Source organism: Squalius cephalus (genome assembly GCF_949319135.1).
Source record: "Squalius cephalus genome assembly, chromosome: 18".
NCBI lineage: Eukaryota > Metazoa > Chordata > Actinopteri > Cypriniformes > Leuciscidae > Squalius > Squalius cephalus.
This window is the reverse complement of record NC_137139.1, coordinates 30,207,335-30,233,579: the sequence shown is the minus strand read 5'-3', so window position 1 is coordinate 30,233,579 and position 26,245 is coordinate 30,207,335. Positions and strand designations below refer to the sequence as shown.

General features: G+C 36.0%; 2 protein-coding genes across 5 annotated transcripts in view; one reads left to right on the top strand and one right to left on the bottom strand.

Annotated features, from left to right (window-relative positions):
• The window catches only part of reps2 (RALBP1 associated Eps domain containing 2), a 51,081-nt gene extending 41,827 nt beyond the window's left edge, over positions 1-9,254 (bottom strand). For 2 of the 4 annotated variants that reach the window (XM_079849965.1, XM_079849967.1), the window contains exon 1: positions 8,940-9,254. In XM_079849965.1, the coding sequence (XP_079706091.1) occupies positions 8,940-9,119 (180 nt within the window). In that variant the 5' untranslated portion in view covers positions 9,120-9,254. The remainder of the gene's footprint in view (positions 1-8,939) is intronic. The other 2 variants (XM_079849966.1, XM_079849968.1) reach the window with 1 other exon arrangement.
• A 3,697-nt stretch (positions 9,255-12,951) lies between these two features.
• cltrn (collectrin, amino acid transport regulator) lies at positions 12,952-22,311 on the top strand. Its single transcript, XM_079849999.1, has 6 exons — positions 12,952-13,147; positions 14,803-14,861; positions 14,987-15,081; positions 19,007-19,123; positions 19,539-19,733; positions 21,479-22,311. Exons 1-6 carry the CDS (start codon positions 13,084-13,086, stop codon positions 21,609-21,611), a joined length of 663 nt encoding a protein of 220 aa, XP_079706125.1. The 5' UTR covers positions 12,952-13,083; the 3' UTR covers positions 21,612-22,311.
• Positions 22,312-26,245: the final 3,934 nt, after the last annotated feature.

The window sequence follows — 26,245 nt, the reverse complement described above, 5'->3', positions numbered from 1 at the left end:
TAGTCTATGAAAGCACTTATAAACAAATAAATTCCTCTATAGTATAACCAGAACTTTACAGATCTCGTCTATAGACCAATCATTGATTAAATAAATCCGTGCGGATAGTAAACTGCATTAAATCCACTTCTGTACAACCGGATCAAACTTCAGATCATGTACCGTCTGTTTCCTTCATCTGGGGATGGGAAGAGATTTCACAGCTTCAGAAAACAAACGTGCGCATGCCAAAACAGTTTGTGCAACAGACAACCCCATGGCAACAGACATCACTTCACATGACACGCCCGTTAAATTATTATTTCTGCTGGAAAATGATGTTTACTATGTAAGCTTGTTAAACAAAGCCTCAGTGTGAAATTGCTGCAACAGGGCTTACAAAAGCCAGGGTTATGAACCATTCAGAATTCCCATTCAATCCCTACATTTGAATTCAAAGTTGCAATTAAATTTGAATACATGATCTGTTTAAATATGTTGATATTCATTCATTCATTCATTCAGCAGACTCTTTTGTCCAAAGCAACTTACAGACAAGGACGTTCACAAGAAATCTGACTTTGTTTTCTGCCCTGACAGCAGCTGTCGAACAGGTTGGTCTGGTCCGGAGACGGATCTCTGCTTTTAAGGAAGGAACTGTGTTTGTGTTTTGGGAATTCCAGAAGCTGTGGTGAAATGAAGTATACCTCAGGAGGAAAGCACACTGCAAATGTTTACAGACATTAAAAAATATCCAACCATTGCAACATTTACACCTTACACTGTCCCAAAAAGTTTCCTGGTGAGTGACAAATGCATTCTATAAGCCTTAGTGGTGCTATATAAAGTCTCTTAGGGTGTGTTCACACTTGGCAGGTTTGGTTGGATTAAAAGGAACTCTGTTAAGCACCTTTCACACAGAGATTCCGGAAAATACACGCATAATCTGTCCTGGGATTTGATTTTGGTTCATTCACACTGCCAGTGATTTTCCAGAATCTGTGAGTGCGTTCACACACATCCCGTAAAGATCCCGTATAGACACGTGACGTCAGGATGTGACGTGTAACGTACATGTCGAAAACATGTGCACTAATGCATGGCGTACCGTTCCACAAAGCTGGCAAACGATCTCTGCTTCAGTGCGGATAGTAAGGAGCTCCCTGGTCTCCGGTTCATTCCAGTTTGCAGACATTTTTTCGTTCTTTCTTTGTTGATGACAAACACAAACATCCTTCTAAGAGCAACAGAGTCACTACGACACCCCTTACGGCATTGGTCCTGGCTTTTGTTCACACAGGGCGCGTTCCGGGACTGATCCCGGCAATGTTACTAGGTCCCCATCCCGGCATCGATCCCGACATCAATCCCGACATCAATCCTGGGATGTGTTTGCGTTCACACAGAAGGCACTCTAGCAATTTTACGGCAATTTCCCGGGATCAATTCGCTGTGGTTCATTTGAAGTGTGAACGCAGCCATTCACACCAAACAAACTCACTGTTTCAGGGGGTCTCAGTTCCACTTCCAAACTAACTCTGATGCGGTTTGACTGAAACACGAACACAATACAGACCAAAAACAGGATGTGATGTCGCAAGATGCGATCTTAAAAAAGGACAAAATGCTCAAGCACACCTGGTTCTTCTCATCATAGGAGCTACGTTGCCCATTATAGTTCGGTAAAGGCACTGGAGCCGCCATCCCCTAGCAGGAGATTTCATTCGTCAATAAAGGAGAAAATCCTGATTGCTTTACACATTTTATAAGCTCTTTGTGAGTTCGCTGGTAAAAATACCACCATATGTACGCACCAGATGCACCACACGAAACTGGACAGGTGTAAATGTATCTGGTTGTTGAAGCCACACATGCAAGGATGCAATGATATGAAAATTTTGGCCGATTCCAATAATTATATATAATTGAAAGCCGATAACTGATATATTGGCCGATAAATCTAAATCCAAATTTTTAGTCTCGCCATTAAAAGCCATGTCCCAAGCACACAATTATGATGTTTTTATTATAATTTTATGTAGCCTATATGACAGACTTGCGCTGCACATGTTGCACTTTACTGTATTTTCCTTTTTTGAAGTGATTCCAATCATATTTCAAGCAATTCAAAACCATCATGGCGAACAGTGCGCATCTGAAGGAAATAATCCATTAAATTTTCTTTTTGGCCCGATAACCAATATGGTGGCCGTTACATCGTGCATCCCTAATTTTACTCCTCCCAAAATGGAGGCGCAGACACACAATAATCTTCATTAAAAGTAGTGAGACTAAATGATCTTACCAGTGCTGATGGAGATTCTCTCTCCTATTGGAATCTTTTATCTTGAAATTAGCTGATGATAAATAAAATGCAGCTCATATCGGTAGTGAATATGCTAAATTTGCATATAGCATGGAATTGAAGAAAGGATTTATATTAGTTGCGCAGAGACTCATTTATGTAGACAAGTGTAAATGAAACAAATCAGTTCATGTAAACAGGTCCTTTATGTTCTTTTCGCTAAGCAAAACAGTACTAAATGTATCATTTTCTTTTTGGTCCAACCAAAAAAAAAAAAAAAAAATCGAACTACAAGTGTGAACACATCCTTAGTCAAGCAGTTAACATGCCAACGCTTTTGTCCAAGAGACAGATGGAGACTTAAAGCTAGTGTAAATCCCACAACAGACAGTAAATCTACACAACACCTGTGCAGTCAGTGCTTTAACATTTATCCTCAAGGACAGATGTAGAGATGGACCTTACTGATGTGATGTTTTTTAAAACCAGGGCTATTATAGTTACTTGAAACTAAAGCCCTGTTTGGACGGAACTAGTTTCTTACCTGACGCAGACATTAAAATGGTCAGTCTTCGCGGTTTCCGCAATTTGGATCTATTTATTAATTTTATAATTTTATTAATTTTATCATTTTATTTTTTCGTCGGATACCATCCATTTTGAAATTAAATGAAAGCCTGCGTAAAAAACATGAGGATAAGCGTCAGAAAAACACAGACATGGCCGATTCGGATGGGATTAAAATCGCAAAGTAACGGTTTTACAAACACAAACCTTGACTTAAAACCTTGAAATAAAATAAAATATGAAAAGAAAAAAAAGCTAGTTGGCAAGACAACATTTATCATTTTCATGTTTAACTTGATGTGCTAAAATAACTAACATAAAAAAATATAAACATTATATAGACAAAAAGAATTACAAAAAACACACAACAAAAACAAAACTAGAATAATAATAGAAACTATATTAGTACTGAGTCTCATAAAATAACTCTCACACATTACTGCTCTCTATGAAAGACTAAGACGAACTTAAAGATGCTGATTTGATTGGATCTGTTCCTGGGGTCCGACACACAGAAGATCACGTGAGAACCACCAATGATAGTCTGTGTATTGTGTTGCTGATCATTTGCATAAAATCAGCTCAACTATCATATCAGCACCAGCTATTATTGCTCATGTTGCAGGAAAAAAACATGTGGGCTTTCACTACAGATCATGCTAAATAACTTCAGCAACACAAAAGAATAACAAAAAAGCAATGCCCTCGTAATCACAGAACAAGCAACTAACTTGCGTTCTTCAGAAAACAAATATCTAGTTGTGGTTGAGCTGGGCGTTGTGGATTGCAACAACAAATGTGGGGAAACTGTGTCATGTAATTAAAGCAGTGAAAATGTTTTGCTTGTCACTCATGGAAATCAACACATCAACCACTTCCTGTTCATATTCATTCAGCAGAGAAACACTCATCCATCACAGAGCTGAGATCAGCATGCACTCACACCAGGATCTGAGCGTCTGAGAGCTGATATGAATCCCGCAGACTCATAACAGCTTACTGACAGACACACAATGACTCCTCTATTCCCCGTTACACACACGCTTCTCTCTCAGCTGTGTATCGCTTTAATTATCTCACATCATCTCACTTCACTTGACTGACTTTGAGAGTCTGAGGAGACACTGGAGATTATCAAGTCACCGAGGGCCAGGGTTATTAAACTAACTAAAACAACTAAAATCACAAAAAAAAAAAGAAAGAAAGTTAATCACTTCATTACTTAATAAACGCACGCGCCTTGTGGCCAATCTTCACTGATTTTACATTCCCTCAGTGAGAGCAGAGTGTGAAGGTTGAATTAGCAGAGCAATCCACACTACAACGTGAGGCATATCAGAGTTCAAAAGAGGACACATTGTTGGTGTGTGTCTCACTGGCTCATCTGTGACCAGGACAGTAAGTCTTTGAGGTGTATCGAGAGCCATGTTGGTATCTAGACCGTAGGGGTGTAACGATATCCTCGTGTCATGATTCGATACATATCACGATACTGAACTCACAATATGATATTATTGCGATACTCCAAAACATATGGTAAAAGATTAACAAAAAATTGTAAATTTTGGTATTATATTGGGGGTGTAAATGAATAGACTTGGACTTGGTGCTGGTAACCCAATGCAAAGGACAATAGTGACACTAGAATAACAATATTCATGATTCTGAAGCTGAATATGCTTGCACACTTTCACTGACAAGACATATTTAAAATAATGTAACGGCCACTTTTTACTGGTAACATAAGATATTTGGCATTATCAGGACCCACAAATATTCCCCCTTGCATTATTATACATTATATTCAACATTATACACTCACCTAAAGGATTATTAGGAACACCATACTAATTCTGTGTTTGACCCCCTTTCGCCTTCAGAACTGCCTTAATTCTACGTGGCATTGATTCAACAAGGTGCTGAAAGCATTCTTTAGAAATGTTGGCCCATATTGATAGGATAGCATCTTGCAGTTGATGGAGATTTGTGGGATGCACATCCAGGGCACGAAGCTCCTGTTCCACCACATCCCAAAGATGCTCTATTGGGTTGAGATCTGGTGACTGTGGGGGCCATTTTAGTACAGTGAACTCATTGTCATGTTCAAGAAACCAATTTGAAATGATTCGAGCTTTGTGACATGGTGCATTATCCTGCTGGAAGTAGCCATCAGAGGATGGGTACATGGTGGTCATAAAGGGATGGACATGGTCAGAAACAATGCTCAGGTAGGCCGTGGCATTTAAACGATGCCCAATTGGCACTAAGAGGCCTAAAGTGTGCCAAGAAAACATCCCCCACACCATTACACCACCACCACCAGCCTGCACAGTGGTAACAAGGCATGATGGATCCATGTTCTCATTCTGTTTACGCCAAATTCTGACTCTACCATCTGAATGTCTCAACAGAAATCGAGACTCATCAGACCACGCAACATTTTTCCAGTCTTCAACTGTCCAATTTTGGTGAGCTCGTGCAAATTGTAGCCTCTTTTTCCTATTTGTAGTGGAGATGAGTGGTACCCGGTGGGGTCTTCTGCTGTTGTAGCCCATCCGCCTCAAGGTTGTGCGTGTTGTGGCTTCACAAATGCTTTGCTGCATACCTCAGTTGTAATGAGTGGTTATTTCAGTCAAAGTTGCTCTTCTATCAGCTTGAATCAGTCGGCCCATTCTCCTCTGACCTCTAGCATCAACAAGGCATTTTCGCCCACAGGACTGCCGCATACTGGATGTTTTTCCCTTTTCACACCATTCTTTGTAAACCCTAGAAATGGTTGTGCGTGAAAATCCCAGTAACTGAGCAGATTGTGAAATACTCAGACCAGCCCGTCTGGCACCAACAACCATGCCATGCTCAACATTGCTTAAATCACAATCACCTTTCTTTCCCATTCTGACATTCAGTTTGGAGTTCAGGAGATTGTCTTGACCAGGACCACACCCCTAAATGCATTGAAGCAACTGCCATGTGATTGGTTGATTAGATAATTGCATTAATGAGAAATTGAACAGGTGTTCCTAATAATCCTTTAGGTGAGTGTATATAGCAGTGTAATGTAAACTAAAACTCTGAAAACTTGAATTTTTTTTAACTACACACAATACATATTGTCATATCCACGATAGATATTGTTGCATTTTTGTATTGCGATATATTGTGGCACGATATATTGTTACACCCCTAATCCAGGGTAATGTCGGACAAACCAAATCCAACAGGAGTAAGTGTCGACGCACGAGGAAGATGTCTGAAAGGGATGTCCAGGTACTAAATCTGAAACATAAAACCACATCTGCCCAACTCACTGCAGAATCAAACACACACCTCGACTCTCCTGTTTCTCTCCAGTTTCTTCAGGATGAAAGGGTCCAAACTGATTTCATTCTGTGACTGTCTTTATGGGAAAATATGCATTTGACAAAACAGCAGAGCAACAACAAACAGTTCAAGAGAAACATTACATCTAAAAATCACTCTGATGATGACTGTGTCATGTCTATGTGTGTGAAACTTCCTTCAAATCTTTGCGCATGTGTGTGTGTGTTGCTGTTCGCATGTCTGTCGAGGGGTGAAGTCAGTATGGGTCGCCACACCGGGGCAAACGGACAGGAAACAGAGCAGAAGGACGAGCTGGACTTCCTGTCTGTGCAGGAACACCGCGAGATGACACACTGCAACCGTACGCCATGCCAAAGCCTGCTGACACACAGCTCATATTACAGCCTGTGTTTGTTTTTGTTTACACTCAATTATTTGTGTCTGAAACTGAAGGAAATCTGGTCCTGTAACATGAGCCAGAACACACAGATCTTAGAAATCATTCTTCTACATGATAAGAGATCATACAAAGGTTTGGGGTCTGTAAGAATGAAAGAAGTCTCTTCTGCTCTCCGAGGCTGCTTTTTATTTTATTTTATCAAAAATACAGTTTTATTGTGAAATATTATTTAAATTTAAAATAACTGTTTTCTGTGTGAATATATTGTAAAATGTAATTTATTCCTGTGATCAAAGCTGAATTTTCAGCATTATTACTCCAGTCTTCAGTGTCACATGATCCTTCAGAAATCATTCTAATATGATGATTTGATGCTCAAGAAATACAGTATTTCTGATTATTATCAATGTTGAAAACAGTTGTGCTGCTTCATTTTTGTGGAAACAGTCACATGATGCATTTCTTTCAGGATTCTTTGATGAATAGAGAGTTCAAAAGAACAGTATTTATTTGAAATAGTGATCTTGAAGTCACATAGCGCAAATACAAATAAAAACCAAAACATGTGTATCATATTTATTTACTTCCAAATCAGGGTTTTTATAGTTAACTAAAACTAAAACCATTAAAAAAAAAAAAGTTATTTAAAAGAAAAGGTTAAATATGAACAGAAATTTTAAAAAAAAATACCTAAAAAAAATTAAAACTGAAATAAAAAAATGATAAAAACTATAGACATTTTAAAAATAAACTAAGATGACAAGAAAACTAAATGAACTTAACTTAAAATTAAAACTGAAAAAAAAAATATTAATAAAAACTATAATCAATGATCATAAAATAACACTGTTCCAAATATTAATGTGGCAGAAATTGGATCTGAAAATTTAGGTTCATACTGCCATCCAAAAAACAGATCTACATCACACACACACACACACACACACACACACACACACACATTTGGTAACATTTAGTGTGAACATACAGCAGACCCATTCTGACAGACTACAGTAAAATAAGTTTCTAAATATGGACAATGTTGTTAAACCCTTTTACCGATTCTGTAAACCAGAGAAACATGCTAAACTTTTCAAGGATACTGAAGTGGAACTAGGAATTATTGTGGATGGTGGGGCAGTCCAGCCCAGTGTTATCTGTGTGTGAACGAGACAGCACCCTTCCTGTCATCTCACACACATTTCACACACTTACAAACACACAGCTATTCAGCACCCTCAGTGACAACAGACACATTTGGACGGAGAAGCAGTATTTGAACACACACACACACACACACACACACACACACACACACACACACACACACACACAGACTTAGACTGGCTGAACATGGTAAACACCTTTCACCTGACTCACATGACGTGTCAAGTGACACACAACACGTCGCAATGTTTACTAGTACTCTACAAAAATGCCTAGTAATACACACATCAGCAGAACATCTTCACTACTGACACTGATGTTTGCAAAGAACGATGCTTCAAATGCTCCTCAAAACTGACATATAGAAGAGTTTCTAAACTGATTAAACCAGCGAAACGCCTTCAAAACCAGCACATGACCATAAACTCAGCCTTTTACAATCATGTAACTGCAATTACACTGAATTACAACAAGATACATCATAGTATTCCTCAAACACTATCAAGCATATAAGCACCTATAAGAGTAATGCACCCACTAAATAAGTGTATACTTACTAGCATCTAGTATAAACACTACACGTTTTAACGTGGTACCAAAGCAACAACACAGTATTTAAATATGGCAATCATTCAATATCATAGTCAAAATATATCACTAGACCATTGTGTTACCATATTATTCCATCAACTGTACAAAGAATGCTGTCAAAGAACAAACAAGATATCAAATGAGTATAATAAACTATGTAGTATACTATGAAGATATTGCATTTGATCTAGTATACTTTAATATCAACACTATAGCATCTTATACTCTAGTAGCCTATGTATACTACAGTACAGTATAAACCATCTAGTATACTAGTTTCAAGTGCCAAAAAGCACCATGGTAGTACCATATGTTTTTGGACATGGCCTACCATGGCAATACTATGAAATTAACTTAAGTATCTTGGATAACTATGTCATGAATGAATATGGTAATCATTCATCCATAGTAGCCTATATTAGAGTACAATAGTATTACCATCTGATACCAAGAGCTCGAAGCAGAAGCTGGTTCCTGAACTTCACTCTTTTCTGAACACACTGATACTGTACTGTACTGTACATCCAGACACACACCACCGCAGATATCTGATATCCGAGCGCGCGTTCAGGGGCGTCGCGTCGCTGAGATCCGCGTGAACCCCCTCACCTGGTGCAGCGTCTCGGCCGGCAGCTGCGACGCCCGGAACAGATCGGCCACTTTCCCCGCCGCCGGTTTGCCGAGGCTGTCGGGCTGACAGAGCGCGTACAGCCCGGAGTAACATCTCTGCTCACTGTCGCTCAGGGAAAGGAAGGTCCCTCCGGTGCCAGCGGCAGATCCCGGATCCATGCCCGAGCGCGAGCCGCAGACGAACGGCCTCTCCGTGGCCCTGTGGCGGAGGGAGGCGCGTCGCGTCCGCTCTGCGGTGCTCTAGCACAGGCACATATTAACACACACACACACACACACTGTGAACTCAGATGAAGATTAGCTAAATCTCTCTCAGTTCCACATCTGACCGCACGGAGGCGCCACACAACCACACAAAGCCCTCACTACACACCAGGTTAAATATTTACTGGTAATATCTACAATTTATTGAGTAATTACATTGATGCACACTACAATAGATTTCATACTGTGTACATCTATATATATATATATATATATATATATATATATATATATATATATATATATATATATATATATATACGTAAATGTTTAAATTGTGTCAACACAATTTAGATGAAAAAAAAATCATTTCAATGCAATTGCTTCAAAACTAAGATTTAAAATGATGTAGATTTAATATTTACATTTCTTTTGAAGACTGAGATTTATTTAGACTATTAGATGTAATATTTATTTTCACATTATTTAATATTTAATTGATAAAAAAGTTACATTTATATTAAATATTCATATTTACAATTTATATTCAATGTTTAAAGACTTAACATTGACATTATTTAACATTTTAAGTTTACATCAAATATGTATATGTACATTTGCATTTACTTTAAAATATTTAATATTATGAAACATACATTTTAAAATTGCTAGAGGCATTTGTTTATGTCCTTATCTACTGTTTATTTATTTCATTTTTATGTATTTCAACTTAAAAGAGAGCTGCAATTTCAAATGGTAAACTGTATTAATCTATGTATTTGACATGAATCAAACATCACAGATATTTTGAATATTTTGGATGAATCAACTTTGTTGGTCTGTATTAATGACAGACTCCATTAGATCTTTACTGCCATCTTGTGTCGGTAAGTGCACTCAGACTATGGGGTGATAAATGATAATGAATGTCATAACTTGCAAATTAGCCACATTTTATTTCTGGTAACTCACAACTGGCTACCTTCACAGTTCACACTGTCAGTTTTTGGGATTGACAACCGCATTTACTTACAGGTGTGAGTCTCGTTTCACACAGCAACTTACAGTAGCGCCTCGATACGAATACTCAATACTGTCTGAAACCGTACAGAGGACTCAAATACAGAACTGACATATTATATTATATATTATTATTAACAAATAATATTATACAGTATAATATTGTGTATTTCAATGCAAAATAAAATACATTTATTTTTACAGAAAATATATATATTTTTTAAATTTCATGTAGGGCTGCACAATATATCGAAATATCATAAATGTGCATATCGCGACATGAATACTCGCGTCGGTTATGAAAAAAATCAAAGAGAAAATCACTCGCTACTTTTGACTGAATAACTTTTATAGCTTTAATAAGAATCAATAATCAGTTTTTATTTAATTCATACAGGGTTTTTTTTTTACATTTCTTTATTCAAATTTCTGTTTTGTACATTATTGTAACATTGCATATTGCATTCTTTAACGAGTTATCGCACTTTTCTTCAATATCGAACCGTATTCTGCCATATAGGCCTATTTCTCTCCACCTCGGGTCATCTTGGATTTAGCTCAAGTTAATGCATTTTGAGTACTTCATGTTACTATAAAAAAAAAGGCACTTTCCGGAAGATTGATCAGTCCCACTATAAAGGATGAGGCCTAGCTCTTGAGTGTTGACTGAAACTCTCATGTGTTCAGTTCTCTCAGTTAGCAAAGCGTGACATTTTATGACATTTACATGTGACAGACACTTATCTAACATCTTCATTCTTCTAAAGAGAGTCTCCTATGACTTTATATCCTGTTTGGAATTTGCTGATGTGGAAAAAGTAATTGAAACGGCACCAAAATCCTATATAGCACAAAGCAGAATCCCTGCAAAGCCATTAAAAAAAAAAATCGAATTAAACCTCTGGCAAATAAGATATATTTCCATGAGTTAGATATTGTGTCTTGTTGTTGTTGTATTACCCTGTTGGCAGTGTTGTTTCTTGTTTTAAGCAGAAATGTAACAACATTTAGTGAGTTTATGCTTAGAAAATTGCCAAGGGCTATAAGAAAAAAAAAAGATTCAAGATATATTCTCTGAAAACATGCTATTTTGCTTATCAAATACATTAATCTTGTGGTAAGGTTGTTTATTTTTCCATGACAAAATACAGATTAAGCGAATTATTTATTTCAGTGTTCTCACAGCAAGTTACAATATTTGCTTTTATCTAATATTCAAAGAGTATATATATACACCAACCTCAGACTTTTAAATGGTGTTTGAATAGTGTTAGAGTTTTAGAACGAGACTTTTAAGCAAGTCTCTTCTGCTCACCAAGGCTGAACTTACTTGACCAAAATACAGTTAAATACAGTATAATATTGTGGAGAAAAAAGTATTTCAATTCAAAATAAAATATTTTCGAATAGAAAACAGATCAAATGTAATTTATTCCTGTGATCAAAGCTGAATTTTCAGCATCATTACTCCAGTCTTCAGTGTCACATGATCCTTCAGAAATCATTCTAATAAGCAATATACTATTTATCGATCGAAAACAGCTGCTTAAAATATGATATTTTTTTAAAGCATTCTTTGGTGAATAAAAAGTTCAAAAGAACAGCATTTATTTGACAGAAATCCTTTGTATAATTTAAGCCTGTAATTGTCCTTACTGTTACTTTTGATCATCCGAATAAAAGTATTAATTTCTTTCTCTTTTTTCTTTAAAATACTGACCCTAATATATATATATATATGAAGAGTTCAGATGCAAAAGCCTCTAAGAGCCATCAGAAATTTTCTTCTAGAATGATCATTTTTATCAAGCTTGTATATTTAAGTTCAGTAATTTCACTTAAATGACAATTAATAGGTAATTCTCATTGCCATTAAAGTGAAATTACTGAACTTAAATATACAAGCTTGATAAAAATGATCATTCTAGAAGAAAATTTCAGATGGCACTTAGAGGCTTCTCTGAACTCTTCATTTATATATATATATGACACTTGAGGTGTGACAATAAATGAGTAAACCCAGTCTCTTTATTAGGTGACAAATTAACTGCACTGAACGTTCCCTCATCTTGCAGTGTCAGAAGATTGGTTAACCATCAAACTTCTTTCTTGTCTAAAGTGTCTTTTTCTGGTCTTGTAGGAAAAGCTTTCATCTCAACAAGCAAAGGAAAGATGCAGGAGAAGCGGTTTGTTTCAATCATCAGGGGTTCACAGAAAGAACAGCCTTCATCTAAGAACTGATTTCCCTTGTATTTGTCAGAAACAACCCAAGTCTGACCCACGTTCGAGAGTACGCCGTCACTTTGAAGTGCTGTTACCGACGGCATACTCGGAAACGCATCATAAAAACAAAACAACGCAACTTTAAACAACAGAAGAAAGTCATAAGTCAAAATGACATTCAGATATCACACGTGGTACCGCTGTAAATAGCCTGTGTTTACATACTGAGACGAGAAGACGGGTATAACAGAAGAAAAAAAACAGCAAGGGGATGAAAACAACGCAGGTCAGCGCACACACATCTGTTGTTATGATGAGGAGAAATCATACGCATTCACGTTCATATGCACTCACAGACCTGAGAGCAAACAGTAGAGCTGTTTACACACTCCCATTATAATTTCACAGCAGAAACAATCCAAGCCAGCCGAACAAACAGCTCTCCTTTTAAATGTACATTTATGTTCTCGGCTGAGTTTTTACTATATGTGAATACATGGTGTTTGTCTGGCACTCTCTCTCTCTCTCTCTCTCTCTCTCTCTGGAGGAAGGTCTAGTCATTGCTTAACCATTAAGTGGCTCCGTCCAGCCCTTTGTATCTCATGTTCTGAACGGTTTATAATCTCTGAGCGCTGCATTCTGTGTCATATGTGTTAAAGTTCATCCGGATAGAGAGATGCGAACCGCAGTTCTTCTTCTGATACTCCTGCCGCCCATGGTAGCCCAAGATCTTTGTAAAGGTAAAATTGTGTGAGAAACTGAACTGTTGTCCTGCGATCTTTGTGCTTTGTGCGATCTTTGGTCGTCTGTTCTCAGTTCAGACTAAACAGCCATTTTTAATCTCACAGTCTTTTTCACAGTGGAAAGAAAACCTGGAGCGCTCTTTGAGCCGTTTCAGAGGCGGAATAGTAGCGGTAAAGATGAATATAATCGAAAGTGTGTTCAATCAGTTACAATTGAGAATTTATAGATAATAATGTCTTTCTTTTTCAGTTTAATTAATAAACTGAAGGATCTCACAAAAAAAAAAAAGAAAGAAAAAAAACATGCCAAGAACAGATTCCGGCTGCTTTTGACTGAATAACTTTTATAGCATTAATAAGAATCTGTGTTTATTTAATTCATACAGGGAAGACAAAGCAGTTTTATTTTTACATTTGATTATTCAATTTCTGTTTTGTACATTATTGTAAAGCATATTGCATTTTTTAACGAGTTATCGCACTTTTCTTCAATATCGTGCAGCCCTAATTAAGCAAAATTTTAAAAATTCTCATTTTAAAAATCTCATTATAATACTTTTTGGGAAAGCATCTCATTTTAGTTACTGTTATGCAAAAAATAACAATTATATATGATTTAAATTGCAAGTATTTTGTACTGCCTTTTTAAATGTAATGTATTTAAATTTTATGTAATAAAACACTTTAAAAAACGTATTTACAAAAAATATCAAAAGTAAAATATCGGTATGCATTATAATGAGAATTTTACAGGAAATGTGCTTAAATGTCATTTAATCAATGTTATTTTATTATAGTTTTTAATCATTTTTTGATTAGAATAAATTTTTTTATATTTTCTGTTTTCACTTTGCTTTTAGTTTTGTTGTGTTTAACTTTATTTTATTAGGTTTTTAAAATGTCTATATAATATTAATTAATTAAATGTATTTATTAGTTATTTTAGTACTTCAAGTTACATTAAATTAGATATTTAATGTTTAATATCATTATTGATATTTTTTTTTTTTTTTTTTTTTTTTATATTTTATAAATATAAAATATTTTTTATATTTTATTTTGTTTTACTTAACATTTATTATGTTTCAACAAAAATGTTGTTTATGGTTTCAGATCAAGTTAACAATAATAATCCTGCCTTTAATTCAAAAATCATAATGCTCCTAAAATAGGCTTCACTGTCTTTATACAAAACTTTTTTTTACTATTATTTTGTGATGTTTTTGAGATATTCGCCTGGAAAAAGGGAACTCGAATCAGGATGCATTTTATGGAAAGAAGAAAGTGAAACAGTTCAGAGGGAGTGTGAAATTGCAGTGAAATGAAACTTCAAGAGAGTTTAAATAAGGATAAAAAAATCCTCTCTGAAGCGTCTAAACATCCTAAACTTGATTATGCCACTTTGTTGTCAGACCAAAAATACAGACTCGGTTTCTTGTTTGGCATCTAAGCTTATCTCAGAGTCCTCAACAGTATCGTGAGAAACCACTGAGAAATAAAGTGACGAATGAATTCCCAAACGAGGATCTTTTAGGAGGACACACACTGCAGAAACCTTATCAGCCCAGAAAGAACAGGAAGTACACGGATCTTCACAACAACAACACAAGATACTTTGTGAATAAACTCTCTATCTCTCTCTCTCTCTGTAGAGAGCAAAGATGGATTTAAAGTCAGACTCAGCATTAAGACGGCCCTCGGAGATAAAGCAGTAGGGTTTGCTTTTGTTTCACCTCTTTTCATTTAGTTTCATAATTTTATTCAGGCATATTGATCTCCTGTGCAGTATGTTAAATAATTAAAAAAATTTTCATTCTCTTTCTCTCTCTCTCTCAGTACGAGTGGAATACGAGTGAGATGTTTCTCTTCAAATCTACTCTGGCGTTCGCGATGAGACGCGCTAATCAATCTAATCAGGATACAAACTACGAGTGAGTAGACCGCCACTCTCCCACACACGACATGATGACACACTTAACCAAAGATAATCAACACCAAAACTGGTCAATCCGTGGCTGTGTGTGTAATAACCACTCTGATTGTGATTGAAAACGTGAGTGGAATGGTTTGACCACAGGCGTTTAGTAAAGTCATATCTCTTTGTTAGTCATGCATGCATGTGGGGGAGTGGGTCAGATTTTGTCATGACTGTCAGGAACAAATGTCCCGACAAGGCTATAAACCAGTCAACGGTTGCAACAGTGTGAAACATTGAGGTGCTAAAATGCAACATGGGTTGTTTAGACACAGACAGCCAATCATAAGCTTCCTCGATGCTTGCTTCATTAAATATGCATGTGCTTTGCACAGCTGCAGACACTTCAAATGCTGTGTGCACTTTTAGTACCTGAGGGAAACTGGTAGTATGTTTCAGAGGACTTGAGACAACTAAAGTGAATTATTTGGCAACATTTCTAGATGGAAAAGCAGTTATTAAAACTGGCCTGATTGATACATGCTGTACTTGTCCTATCAATGCTATTAATCTCATAAATATTCAAATGAGAACATTCTTTCAGATAAAGCGAGTTTATATTACCTTATATTGCTTTGCTTTGCATTGCATTGCTTTGCTTTCGTTGCGCTCCATTGCTTTGCAATGTTTTATGTTGTAACTTTGCTTTGCATTACATTTACATTGCATTTACACAATGACAGAGGGGTTAACAATTTCAGATTAACCAAGATTATATAATGTTATATTGCTTTGCATTGTTTTGTGTAAAATGTAAAAATTGTGTAACGTGTATTTTTGTGTAAAAATGACAGAGGTGTTTTCCATTTCAAGCATGAAATCTTAATATCCGGCATTTTTGGAGCTTGTCTGACGTTATATTCTACTCACAGCTTATCAGCCATTGGCATCACTGGCAGAGTTTTCCTCTGGCTAACATCATTTCTTAGCACAAGCCAGTAATTTGTATCTATTGAGGAACATAGATCATGTACTGTTCCAGTCTAACGCAGTGTGTCCCCCAAGGCTCCAATCACGGCCCTCTCCTCTTTCCAATTTATATGCCTCCCCTTTGGCAAATAATTTGACGGCACGGTCTCAGATTCCTTTGCTACGCTGCTGACACGCAAATCTATATCAGCTTCCAGGCCAGACCAGCATTTCAGCAGCCTGCCTTATCTTCTTGCCTTTGTTGTAGCATTTTTTTTTCCAGTTACTTTTCTTTTTCTCTCTAAGAGTTAGGAATTTGTACAAACTCCTAACCCAAAGTTGCAAACTTTGCCATGTTTCTCATCCCACTCTGTTTGCCCTAGGATAATATGTCAATGATTTGTGCTCAGACCTATGATTTTCGCTTAGCGGGTTTAAAGGGACGGTATAATGCCCTTTTCACAAGATGTAAAATAAGTCTTTGATGTCCCCAGAGTGTGTATGTGAAGTTTTAGCTCAAAATACCCCACAGATATTTTTATATGGCATGTTAAAGTTGTCACTTTTTGAGGGTGAGCAAAAACACACAGTTTTTGTGTCTGTTCCTTTAAATGCAAATGAGCTGCTGCTCTCAGCACAGGGGGCGGAGCTACAACAACTCGTGTCCTTTTACCTCACACAGAAATGCACTGGAAATTTCAAAAACGTTTAGCCTTTTATGTTCAAACCGGAGTCAGAAAGATGGAGAGACTCAAAAAGAAGTGACAACATGTAGACAACATTTCTAAATGGTTAGTTGATGAATTTATGTAGCTGATATGGAGTTATCTTCTAGTCATTGATTGGCATATTCTGTCTTGATAATCTATAAATCATGCTCAGGGGGCGGGGTTTATGTAAATTCTAGGGTTGGTGATGTCACTAACCCGTGAGGAATGTCGTGTAGTCCCTTCCAGCCGTTTGTTGTAGTCCTTAAAAAGTGATTCTTTAAAAGCAAATATCTCCCTTTGCTTTGAACTTTGAGCTTCGTAACTTTGCAGATGTTGTTTATGCTCAAACAGCAACATTACACACGAACTAAAGTTAGAAAAGTGAAATGACATTTCAAATGACATTCGTTAAGATTATATTAAGATGAGATAAATCATGTGCTTTAAAATGAAATCTGACAAAATCAGGTAACGTTGCTGTCCGCTGAATCTACACGCTTTTTCTCAGAATGAGGTATGATGTGCAATGAGTATATATATAATTTTGTGTAATGACGGATTATTTCCAAAGCCCTATGATCTAGCAGTAATTTTACACTTTTAATAATAACAGTGATCATCTACAGGTGAACCGAAAAATGCATGATGTAATTTTAGGACTGTCCTGTTTTAGTGGATTAAATGTTTTTCCCCTTAATTATATTCATGCAATTGAGCCGCTCTCAGTTGTAGGGAAAGCAAGACTGATTAATTTTACGGGTGTAATTACGGGCCGAGATGCTAATGGGTCAGGGGAAATCGATTGCGGTTAACCTTTCCCAGCCAGAGATTGGCCCCTAACGATTGTGAAATCTCACAGCTGAAGTTTTGCAGAGATGCTTGAGGCTTATTTGTGAGAGAACTGCAGTATTGATTGATGCCGGGACGCTGGATAGGGAGCGTGTGGTTCTTTTGCAGCATCATGTTACATTGATGAGACGTCTGCGTCTGCTTGATTCTCACTGGCTGTATCCAGTATACAACCGGGAAATTAAGTTTACTGACATTATGTGATTTACTGATTTATTGGCAATTATTTTATTAATAACTATAAGCATCCTTAAAACAAGATACTTTTTTTTTTTTTTACTTGAGAAGCAAAACTGCATCAAATAATAAGACTTCAGACTTCAGAGAACATATACACTAACGTTCAAAATTTTGGGGTAAGAGCAGCTTTTTTTTTAACAAAAATAATGTAATATATTAACTGTTTTTTTTTTAAACATATTTTAAAATGTAATTTATTCCTGTGATGCAAAGCTGAATTTTCAGCATCATTACTCCAGTCTTCAGTGTCACATGATCCTTCAGAAATCATTCTAATATGATGATTTGATGCTCAAAAAACATTTCTGATTATCATCATATCATATTATGTCAATTATGTAAATTATGGCAATTATGGCAAATAAATATTTTTAAAGTATTTATTGACATATTTCCTTTTTAAGTAGGAAATTTGGGATATGTTAAAGGGCTCATTCTTTAAAAAAAAAAAAAAAAAAATAAATAAAATATATATATATATATATATATATATATATATAATAGGATTTAGCATCACAGTCACACAGGTGATATTAGTAGAAGGAAAATCTTATTATTAAGAGCATTTGATCAAATCAAAGTCATCAATTTTTTCTGTACATTTTAAATGTTTGTGACTGCTAAAAGTTAACTTTGTCAACTTTTAGACGTATACTAGATGAGTACACTAATTAGATTTAAAACATGATTTAAAACATTAGTTAACAATTAAAACAATTAGTTAAAAAACACAAACAATTACGAAACAAAAGATTTAAAAACATATTCCCAAAAAAAAAGCCTTATAATCTCACACAATTTTACACTGGATGATTTAAATTAGACGAATTAGATTTAAAACATGAAAAAACATTTAGTTAAGAAACGTAGTTAATAAACACAAAATTCAAAATTTATTAAAAAAAAGAAAAAAGGCTTATTATCTCACACAATTTTGCTTCTCATATCAATGACAAAAATGTTGTTGTTTTTCGCTGTGTACGTGTATATGTGTTTGTGTGAGGCTGTTTTATCATTTCCAGTGCATTTTCTATGCCCTCTATTACAAAAAAAAAAAAATATTTTTTTCCTGTACTGCAACCAAAATCACCACATAACAAACACCAGCCACACCATTAGCCTCACAAAAATAATGATTACATCTATTTTTCTCATTTAAATAATCTTTTCCAGTTCTGCAAACATACTGGTGTGCAATGATACACAAAGAGTGTCGTTCGTGTTCGTGGTGACGTCGCCAGATGATCCAACCCAACTGATCCCCAGAGAACAAGTGGAGCAAGCAGTGAAGTGAGTCAATGCTGTGCTGCAGGTTATAGGTCTAGACTTTATGTGCAGATAGCTCACTAACTGGTAGACTGCACATGGGCATCAACGTGACATGCTATTGCAAAAATGATGGCTGTTTTTTTGTTTGTTTATGAATTAAACAGCTCGTGACATACTTTATCACCAGAAAAAAATAGTAATTTAAGACTTTTCTCAACCTTTTTGGCATAAAGCGTTCTTTAAAATTGAGTCATGAACCCTAGGGTTTTAATTAGAACCTCATTGATCCTTTTTTTCCTAAGAGTGTATAGCGGCTAATGAATCGGTAGTCTCGCACATTCACTTCCGTCTTGCAAAGTAAGGTGGATAGGTCATAGATCTGTGATGATTATCCTTTAGCTTGCCAGATTCCCTAACACATGATTCATAATTCCAGGTTGAGTAAGCATCGCATAAACAATGCGTTCCTGTTATCGGACATGACCCTGGAGTTCGTGGGAATCCCGCCGACGCTGGCGACCCCGATCGTATACGACACTCCGCCATGGCTCATCGTGTTTGGTGTGGTCATAGGTGCTGTGGCTGTGGGGATCATGGCTTTACTGATGTCTACAGTTAGCAAAAGTAGACGGTCAGTAATGTTCTTTTGGCAGACCATTTCATTTAAATTATTAACATCCATCTCAGGTGATCTGATCACAAGACAGACTGAGATTCAACCACACATTTAATCTCCTATGCCCACAAGTGATCAGATTTTGTCTAAGCTTTCGTATATGTGTGATCACATTACAGCAGAGCAAACTAAAATAAATGTTAAAGTGGTCATGACATGGTTTTTGTTTTTGTTTTATGATGTTCCCTTAGGTGCAATTATAGTATTACTATAGTTTTTTGGACAAAATAAATACTCAAAATACTCAAATACTCAAACAGGTGTTTCCCCTTTAAGAGTTCCCACTGTTTTGATTGGCAAACGCCATTGGCTAAAAGTAGTTTTAAGATGAAATACATTATTTACAGTTTGCGGCGTCGTTGTTGGGCCCAGAATAGTCGGCAAATTTGGTTTCTCATGTCATGACCCCTTTAAACTGTCCTTTCTCATATGCACTGTATAGACCTTACGTAGATCCGCCCCTTTTCAGCGCCGCGCTCGTTGTGTTCAGTCTTCCGGTTTGTATTTTCACAGCATGAAGGTAAGATCTTACGGAGTTATGAATGAAGCGCTCGCTTTAAAATCTTCCCGGTCGACTGACATTTGTTATGATCCGTTTCAAACATTACAATGCTCATGATAAATTTCATTAACTCTACAATAAGTAAATCCACTTCACTAGCAAATTACTCTTCGACAGCAATGCCATAGAAATATACAGAGCTACCGCAAAAACAAGTTTAAAGACAAATTTCTAAAGAATTGTTTCTGACGAATAAGGTCTATACCAGTGATCTCAAACTCAATTCCTGGAGGGCCACAGCTCTGCACAGTTTTGCTCCAACCCTAATCAAACACACCTGATCCAGCTAATCAAGGTCTTCAGGATTACTAGAAACTTCCTTGCAGGAAATATACCAAAATATTTGGTTGCAGTTGTTCATTTCTATTTCAACTCTACCATTAAAAATGTGGGGTTGGTAAAATGTTTTAATGTGTCATGTTTAGGGGTGTGAATATGTAAAGTCGATGATCCTTGTGTAAAACTGTTGGATGTCTTCAAGGCCCTGTTTACACCCAGTATTAAGGTGTGTTTTGGTCGATCGGATCACAAGTAGACGAGGGAGACACAAACCCTTTTACACCTGGTGTTTTAATCCGTCTCTTTTGTCCACTTTCAATCACTTCTGTCCTGATTTCTTCGAGGGGAGGGTCTATGGGCGGGTAAATGTTTGGGCTTTTTCAGATCTTTCAATCTGATGGACGAAACACGACCGGAGACGACGGAAAAACATTCAGAGAGCATCAGCTTTAGTTTCTTCTCTCACGCCGGACGCTGTGAGTGTGTGTTAGAAATCAGGAATGGTGTGAGAACATTGTGCTTGGTACGTTTTCGTCTTCAAATCAAACTTGGGTCTCCAGCCAAAATACTTTAAATCCCGTCTGGCTAGTGCGCCTCCCTCTGTTTGAACACATTCGACCACACAAGGTTTACACTACGAAAGCAATCCGGTTTCGACTACCTCTGGAAGTGGCTGAAAGTGGACAAGCTCAAAATGTTTTAGACCCCGTTTACACCTGTATTTAGCGTCATCCACTTGTGATCCAATCGACCAAAACATCTTAACCAGGTGTTAACATGGCCTTAGATACCAACATACCTTGATGTTACCTTCCCTGTATTCTGATCTGATCTGTTTATGATGCTTTACCCACCACAGAGCCAAAGACAAAGCTGCTGGTTTTGCAGAAGAGGATGCCGGAATAGTCAAAGAGAACGGAACCACACTTTCAAGCCTTGGTGGTGTCTATAATCAAGCGTTCTCAAACGACGACCGCTTCACCGAGCTGTAGACAGAGAAAAAGTAAAGCCATTCAGTATCACATAACCTCTAAAATGCCTCAGATATCCCAAAGAATGATATTCATTTATTCACCTTTTTCCTACTCCCCATGATGCTTTGCACAAATTCTGGGAGTAAATTCTGTTAAACTGTAAACAATCAGCGAAATATTCGCTCTATGAATGTAATAAGCATTTTCAAAAACTGGGTCAAATGAGATGACGTTATTCTACACACCCTACAACCATTGAACAATAAAAGGACATTTAAAAGTGTAAAAGCATTAACAAATGACTACCACAGACCATGAATAAATATCACTATAGTAATATATGTCTGTATTATCTAACATACGTTGCCTTAATCAAAAATGTTCATTAACTGGAACATTGAGTGATAATTCAAATGCGACAGACAATAAAAATTATATTGACCTGCTCTAGAAACATTCAAGTAAACATTGTTAATAATAATATAAGATTAGAAGGGGAAAAGGGGAGACAATTACATTTGAAAGCATCCATGTGAAAACAAACCTGGAAAGAGACGTGAGGATTTGAGGAGAAGAAATTCTCAGTGCATTTCAGTGAATTATTAATAATACCGAGATATATCGTAAATTAAACTGGGAGAGCAGATCATAAATGCACAGTATATGTTATACTTTTTCATACTGTTACAGCGGAATATAAAGGAAAAAAGAAAATAATCAGGAGGGAAAAATCCAGCGATTGTAAAAGAGTTCTTGACAGATATTCTTGTTATACCGTGTGTCACAATAAAGTCTGAAGACATGAAGTCTGAAAATAGAACATGAAGGAAATTGTACAGCTCATTCAGTCAAACTGACGGATAAGGATTATTTGTAGCGCAACCTTATGATTTGAAATGATTTGTTTCAGTCTTTTTGAGTGGAACTTCCCCAAACCGGAAGTGCTTCCCATAATCTAAAACACAGTGGGTTTGTTAGGAAAAAGGTGGATACTCAAGACTATCCTGCACAGAAATACAATTATTTGAGTATTTTAATATTGCGTTACTGCCCAGCTAACAGAACGTTTTGCTAATGTTCCCATTAATATATGAAAACATTATTTCTGATGAACGTTCAAAACGTCTTTTTTTATTTTCTTTTTTTTAATGTTTTTTCTTGGTTGTGTGAATGTTAAACAGTCCAGTTTATAATTGAGCAAACATTATGGGAATGTTACTTTTGAATGTTCTCTGAACGTTTTGAAATGAGTTTAACAAAACGTTTCAGACAAAAACGTTCCATGAACAATGTATAAATGATGTTTTCGTGGTAATGTTTTGCAAACGTCATTAAAGACCAGATAACTTTGAACGAACATTCTATTAACGTTACTGAGCGAATGTTTGCTCTTAACTTTGAGAGAACCTTGCCGGAACGTTCTGGAACTTTGAATCTCTGGCAGGATTCTGAGCGTTCCGAGTTCTGAGTTCAAAGTTCCAGAACGTTCCCTGTTAGCTGGGTGTTAGTTTCAAGGCTGATAGATCATACTAGTGTACTACTAAAAGCTGACAAACATTTTTAAAATACATTTTTTTGTGCAATATGTCTTGCCCTCAACGTCCAGTTCAAATAATTGAACCCAGAAAAAAAAGAAAAAAAAAACTCTGTGCTCATCAAAGCATTTCATGAGGTTTTTAATTTAGCTGACAATGCTACAGGGTAATCCATAGCAAATGCTGACGTCTGAATTATGCTCTCATCTGCCTGTTTATTCAGCAACATTGTTTAATGAATTATTAGAGAGAATCAATAATTTATGAAAATATGATACGCTTCCACACAGTAACAGATTAGGCAATTTTCTAGTGTCAAAAACAAGCGTGTTTTTTTTTACCCTTATGATATGTGGGTTTGTGCATCCATCACACTTGAACTACTTTAATTGATTTGATCCTCCACTGAGTGAGAAAGAAGATTGAAGAATATTAAGAGAAGATCTCCCCAAGGAATATTAGATGATGAACTTCTGAGAACGTTTCTATCTTGAGATTTACGGCGCGCTCTTCCACTAATTGGATCCTCTATCTTCAGGAGCCGCACGCAGGGCTACAGTCACAGGGAGATATTGGACCGATATCACAAGAAAGCTCATTACTGTATTGATACCCTGTAAGAATACATAGACCAATACAATAGATTATCACTAGAGTCCTACTGCCGAATTGAATAAGTTCTTCAGGTAGTGGTTAATGAACTCGGCTGCTAACTAAAAGGGCGAAGGTTCAAACCCCGAATTTGTAATAGCTAAACTTGTTTAATGTTGTAATTTCTACGTTAGGATACACACTGAAGCATACAAAATCTTTGTTTTGACAGCAATTAAAATGTAAATATATAACTTTAGAAAAACGATGAAATATTTAGTGGGGTTCATGCAATATTCATAGACTCATTTTACTGTATTTATAATAAATCAAAGTATTTTTGATGCTAGTAAATTTATTTAACATCTCATTTTGTAAAACAGCTTTATTTTATGTACTATGATTTTTTTTTTAATGGTTAGACTGGTCACAATAGTTTGATTTTATCATAACAATCAGTGTGTTTCGCTTACATTTTATACTTGTAGAGCTTTAATGATGAACAACTTCCACCATATAAAGAGTGCAAATGACTTTAATTCAATTACACATCCCATCTGGATTGATTTCATTTACGAATAAATTTACCATGAAAAAGATCTTTCTCTGACTAAGTCTTTCCATCATGTATGAGAATCCCACTATGCTTCTCCATCCATATTGAAGTTTTCCATCATGTCTTACATTTCTGTTTTTATGCATTTGGCAGATGCTTTTATCCAAAGTGATTTACACAGATTTTGTTATCAGCTGGGAATCGAACCTCGGCGTTGCTATCGCTTGCTCTAGTGTTGCACTTGTACGTCTCTAAGGTTGTTCATATACAGTGCTGGGTAGCAACTGATTACATGTAATCTGGATTACATAATCAGATTCCAAAATGTAATTAGATGTTTTAAAAATACTCATAATCAGACTAAAGTTACATTTTTATTGATTACATGATTACTTAATACTCACAAAATGGTAGTAAATTATTCATACTTTCCATTTTAAAACAGCCTATTGCAGAAATATTTAATCTTTTTAATAGTTAAATACACTTTTTTATGTATTTTAATTGCACATTTTTATGTTTTTAATAATTACTTTAGTTATTATTAATAAATAATTATTTTCTTACTTAATTATTACCTTTTTATCAACTTTTATTTACCTCACCAAAACCCTGATGCAATGTAATGTTTAATGCACTTCCTATTGTTGATAACACATTTTTAACATCATTTTTTCTTATTATTTTTTGTATTTTATATCAAAATGGTACAAGATTTTCACATAGATTTAAATCTATGTGATAAGCACGCTAGGTCAAAAGTAGTCTAAAAGTAATCAGAAAGTAGTCTGATTATGTTACCTAAAATGTGTAATGTAATAGATTATGTTACTAACCACAGTTTTCATCATGTAGTTTGTAATCATTAAGGGACTACAATTTGTAAGTAATCTACCCAGCATTGTTAATATATAAATTGAGTGTGTCAATGCTTTGATGTTGTACTTTTCCAGAGTTAAGAAAAATGCACAGGTAATGTTCAGAATCTAACGAGTGCGAAGGAGATAAAACCGATTGCACAGAAAAACATTAAACTCCCATCGGAGCTGATGACTGGCAAGCACCACATCTGTCATTTCTAAAGATGCATAGCTGGAATTTATGGGTTTTATTTTACGTGATTCACCTTCCTTGTATTCGTATCCCAATTTGTTTGTTGTTGCTGTTGTTTTTTTTCCAATACATAGTTGAAATGACTTGTCAAGGCTTATGCAATCTCACATTCTGTTTTTGCTCTCTTTGATGAAGCTATAAACACTGAAAACAGAATATTCTTGCATCCTAATGAATAACACCCTTTGATTGTTTTTCTTTTACATCCATACATAATGTATTCTTCCCACTGTACGTCTGCCAGAAGGATTTTGCTTGTGCATTTGCATTAATAATAGCATTTAAAGTGCATTTAATTGACCGTGTCTAATCTAGTCGCCTAATCTTCTTTAAGAAGCGTATCTCAGCCTAAAGCAGCATGTGTTTGACATTTCCACCTCTGCTTTTGCAATAAGAACAATAACCTGTAAAATTGCCATTCACCTTTCTATTTTAAAAGCATGTGATGTTGGCTAAACTCACGTACAGTGTAATTTACAGCATCAAACGGCATATTAAAATGAGAAAAAGAATCAAAACACAAGTTGATCGTGCTTTTATTAAAGCAATAAGAGAGTTTTTCGAATCAATTTCAAGAATGTCACAACCTTTTTTTAAAGATTCGACTGAGTTTAGATGGCACGCACACGTTAGTTCCACGGGGATGAGAACTAAACTTGGTTACGCATTAACCTGATGTTAAATCATTTTGCTATGAAACAACAGTTAACACGCAGTAAGATCTCAAAGGTATCGGAGGTTACTATGGGATTTTAACGACGTAGCATCAAAGAAAAGTTATGAAAATTGATGTCAAGTCATTTGAATATCACCATGGAAACTGTCAGTTCTAGAATTAATCACAGTGAAAAAGATGA

What these genes read in the sequence shown, in the direction of transcription:
- cltrn (XM_079849999.1), top strand. Translation starts at nt 13,084, where the DNA reads ATGCGAACCGCAGTTCTTCTTCTGATACTCCTGCCGCCCATGGTAGCC. An exon ending in AGCCCAAGATCTTTGTAAAG is followed by an intron (nt 13,148 to 14,802) that starts GTAAAATTGTGT and finishes CTCTCTCTGTAG; the next exon opens with AGAGCAAAGATGGATTTAAA. An exon ending in CGGCCCTCGGAGATAAAGCA is followed by an intron (nt 14,862 to 14,986) that starts GTAGGGTTTGCT and finishes TCTCTCTCTCAG; the next exon opens with TACGAGTGGAATACGAGTGA.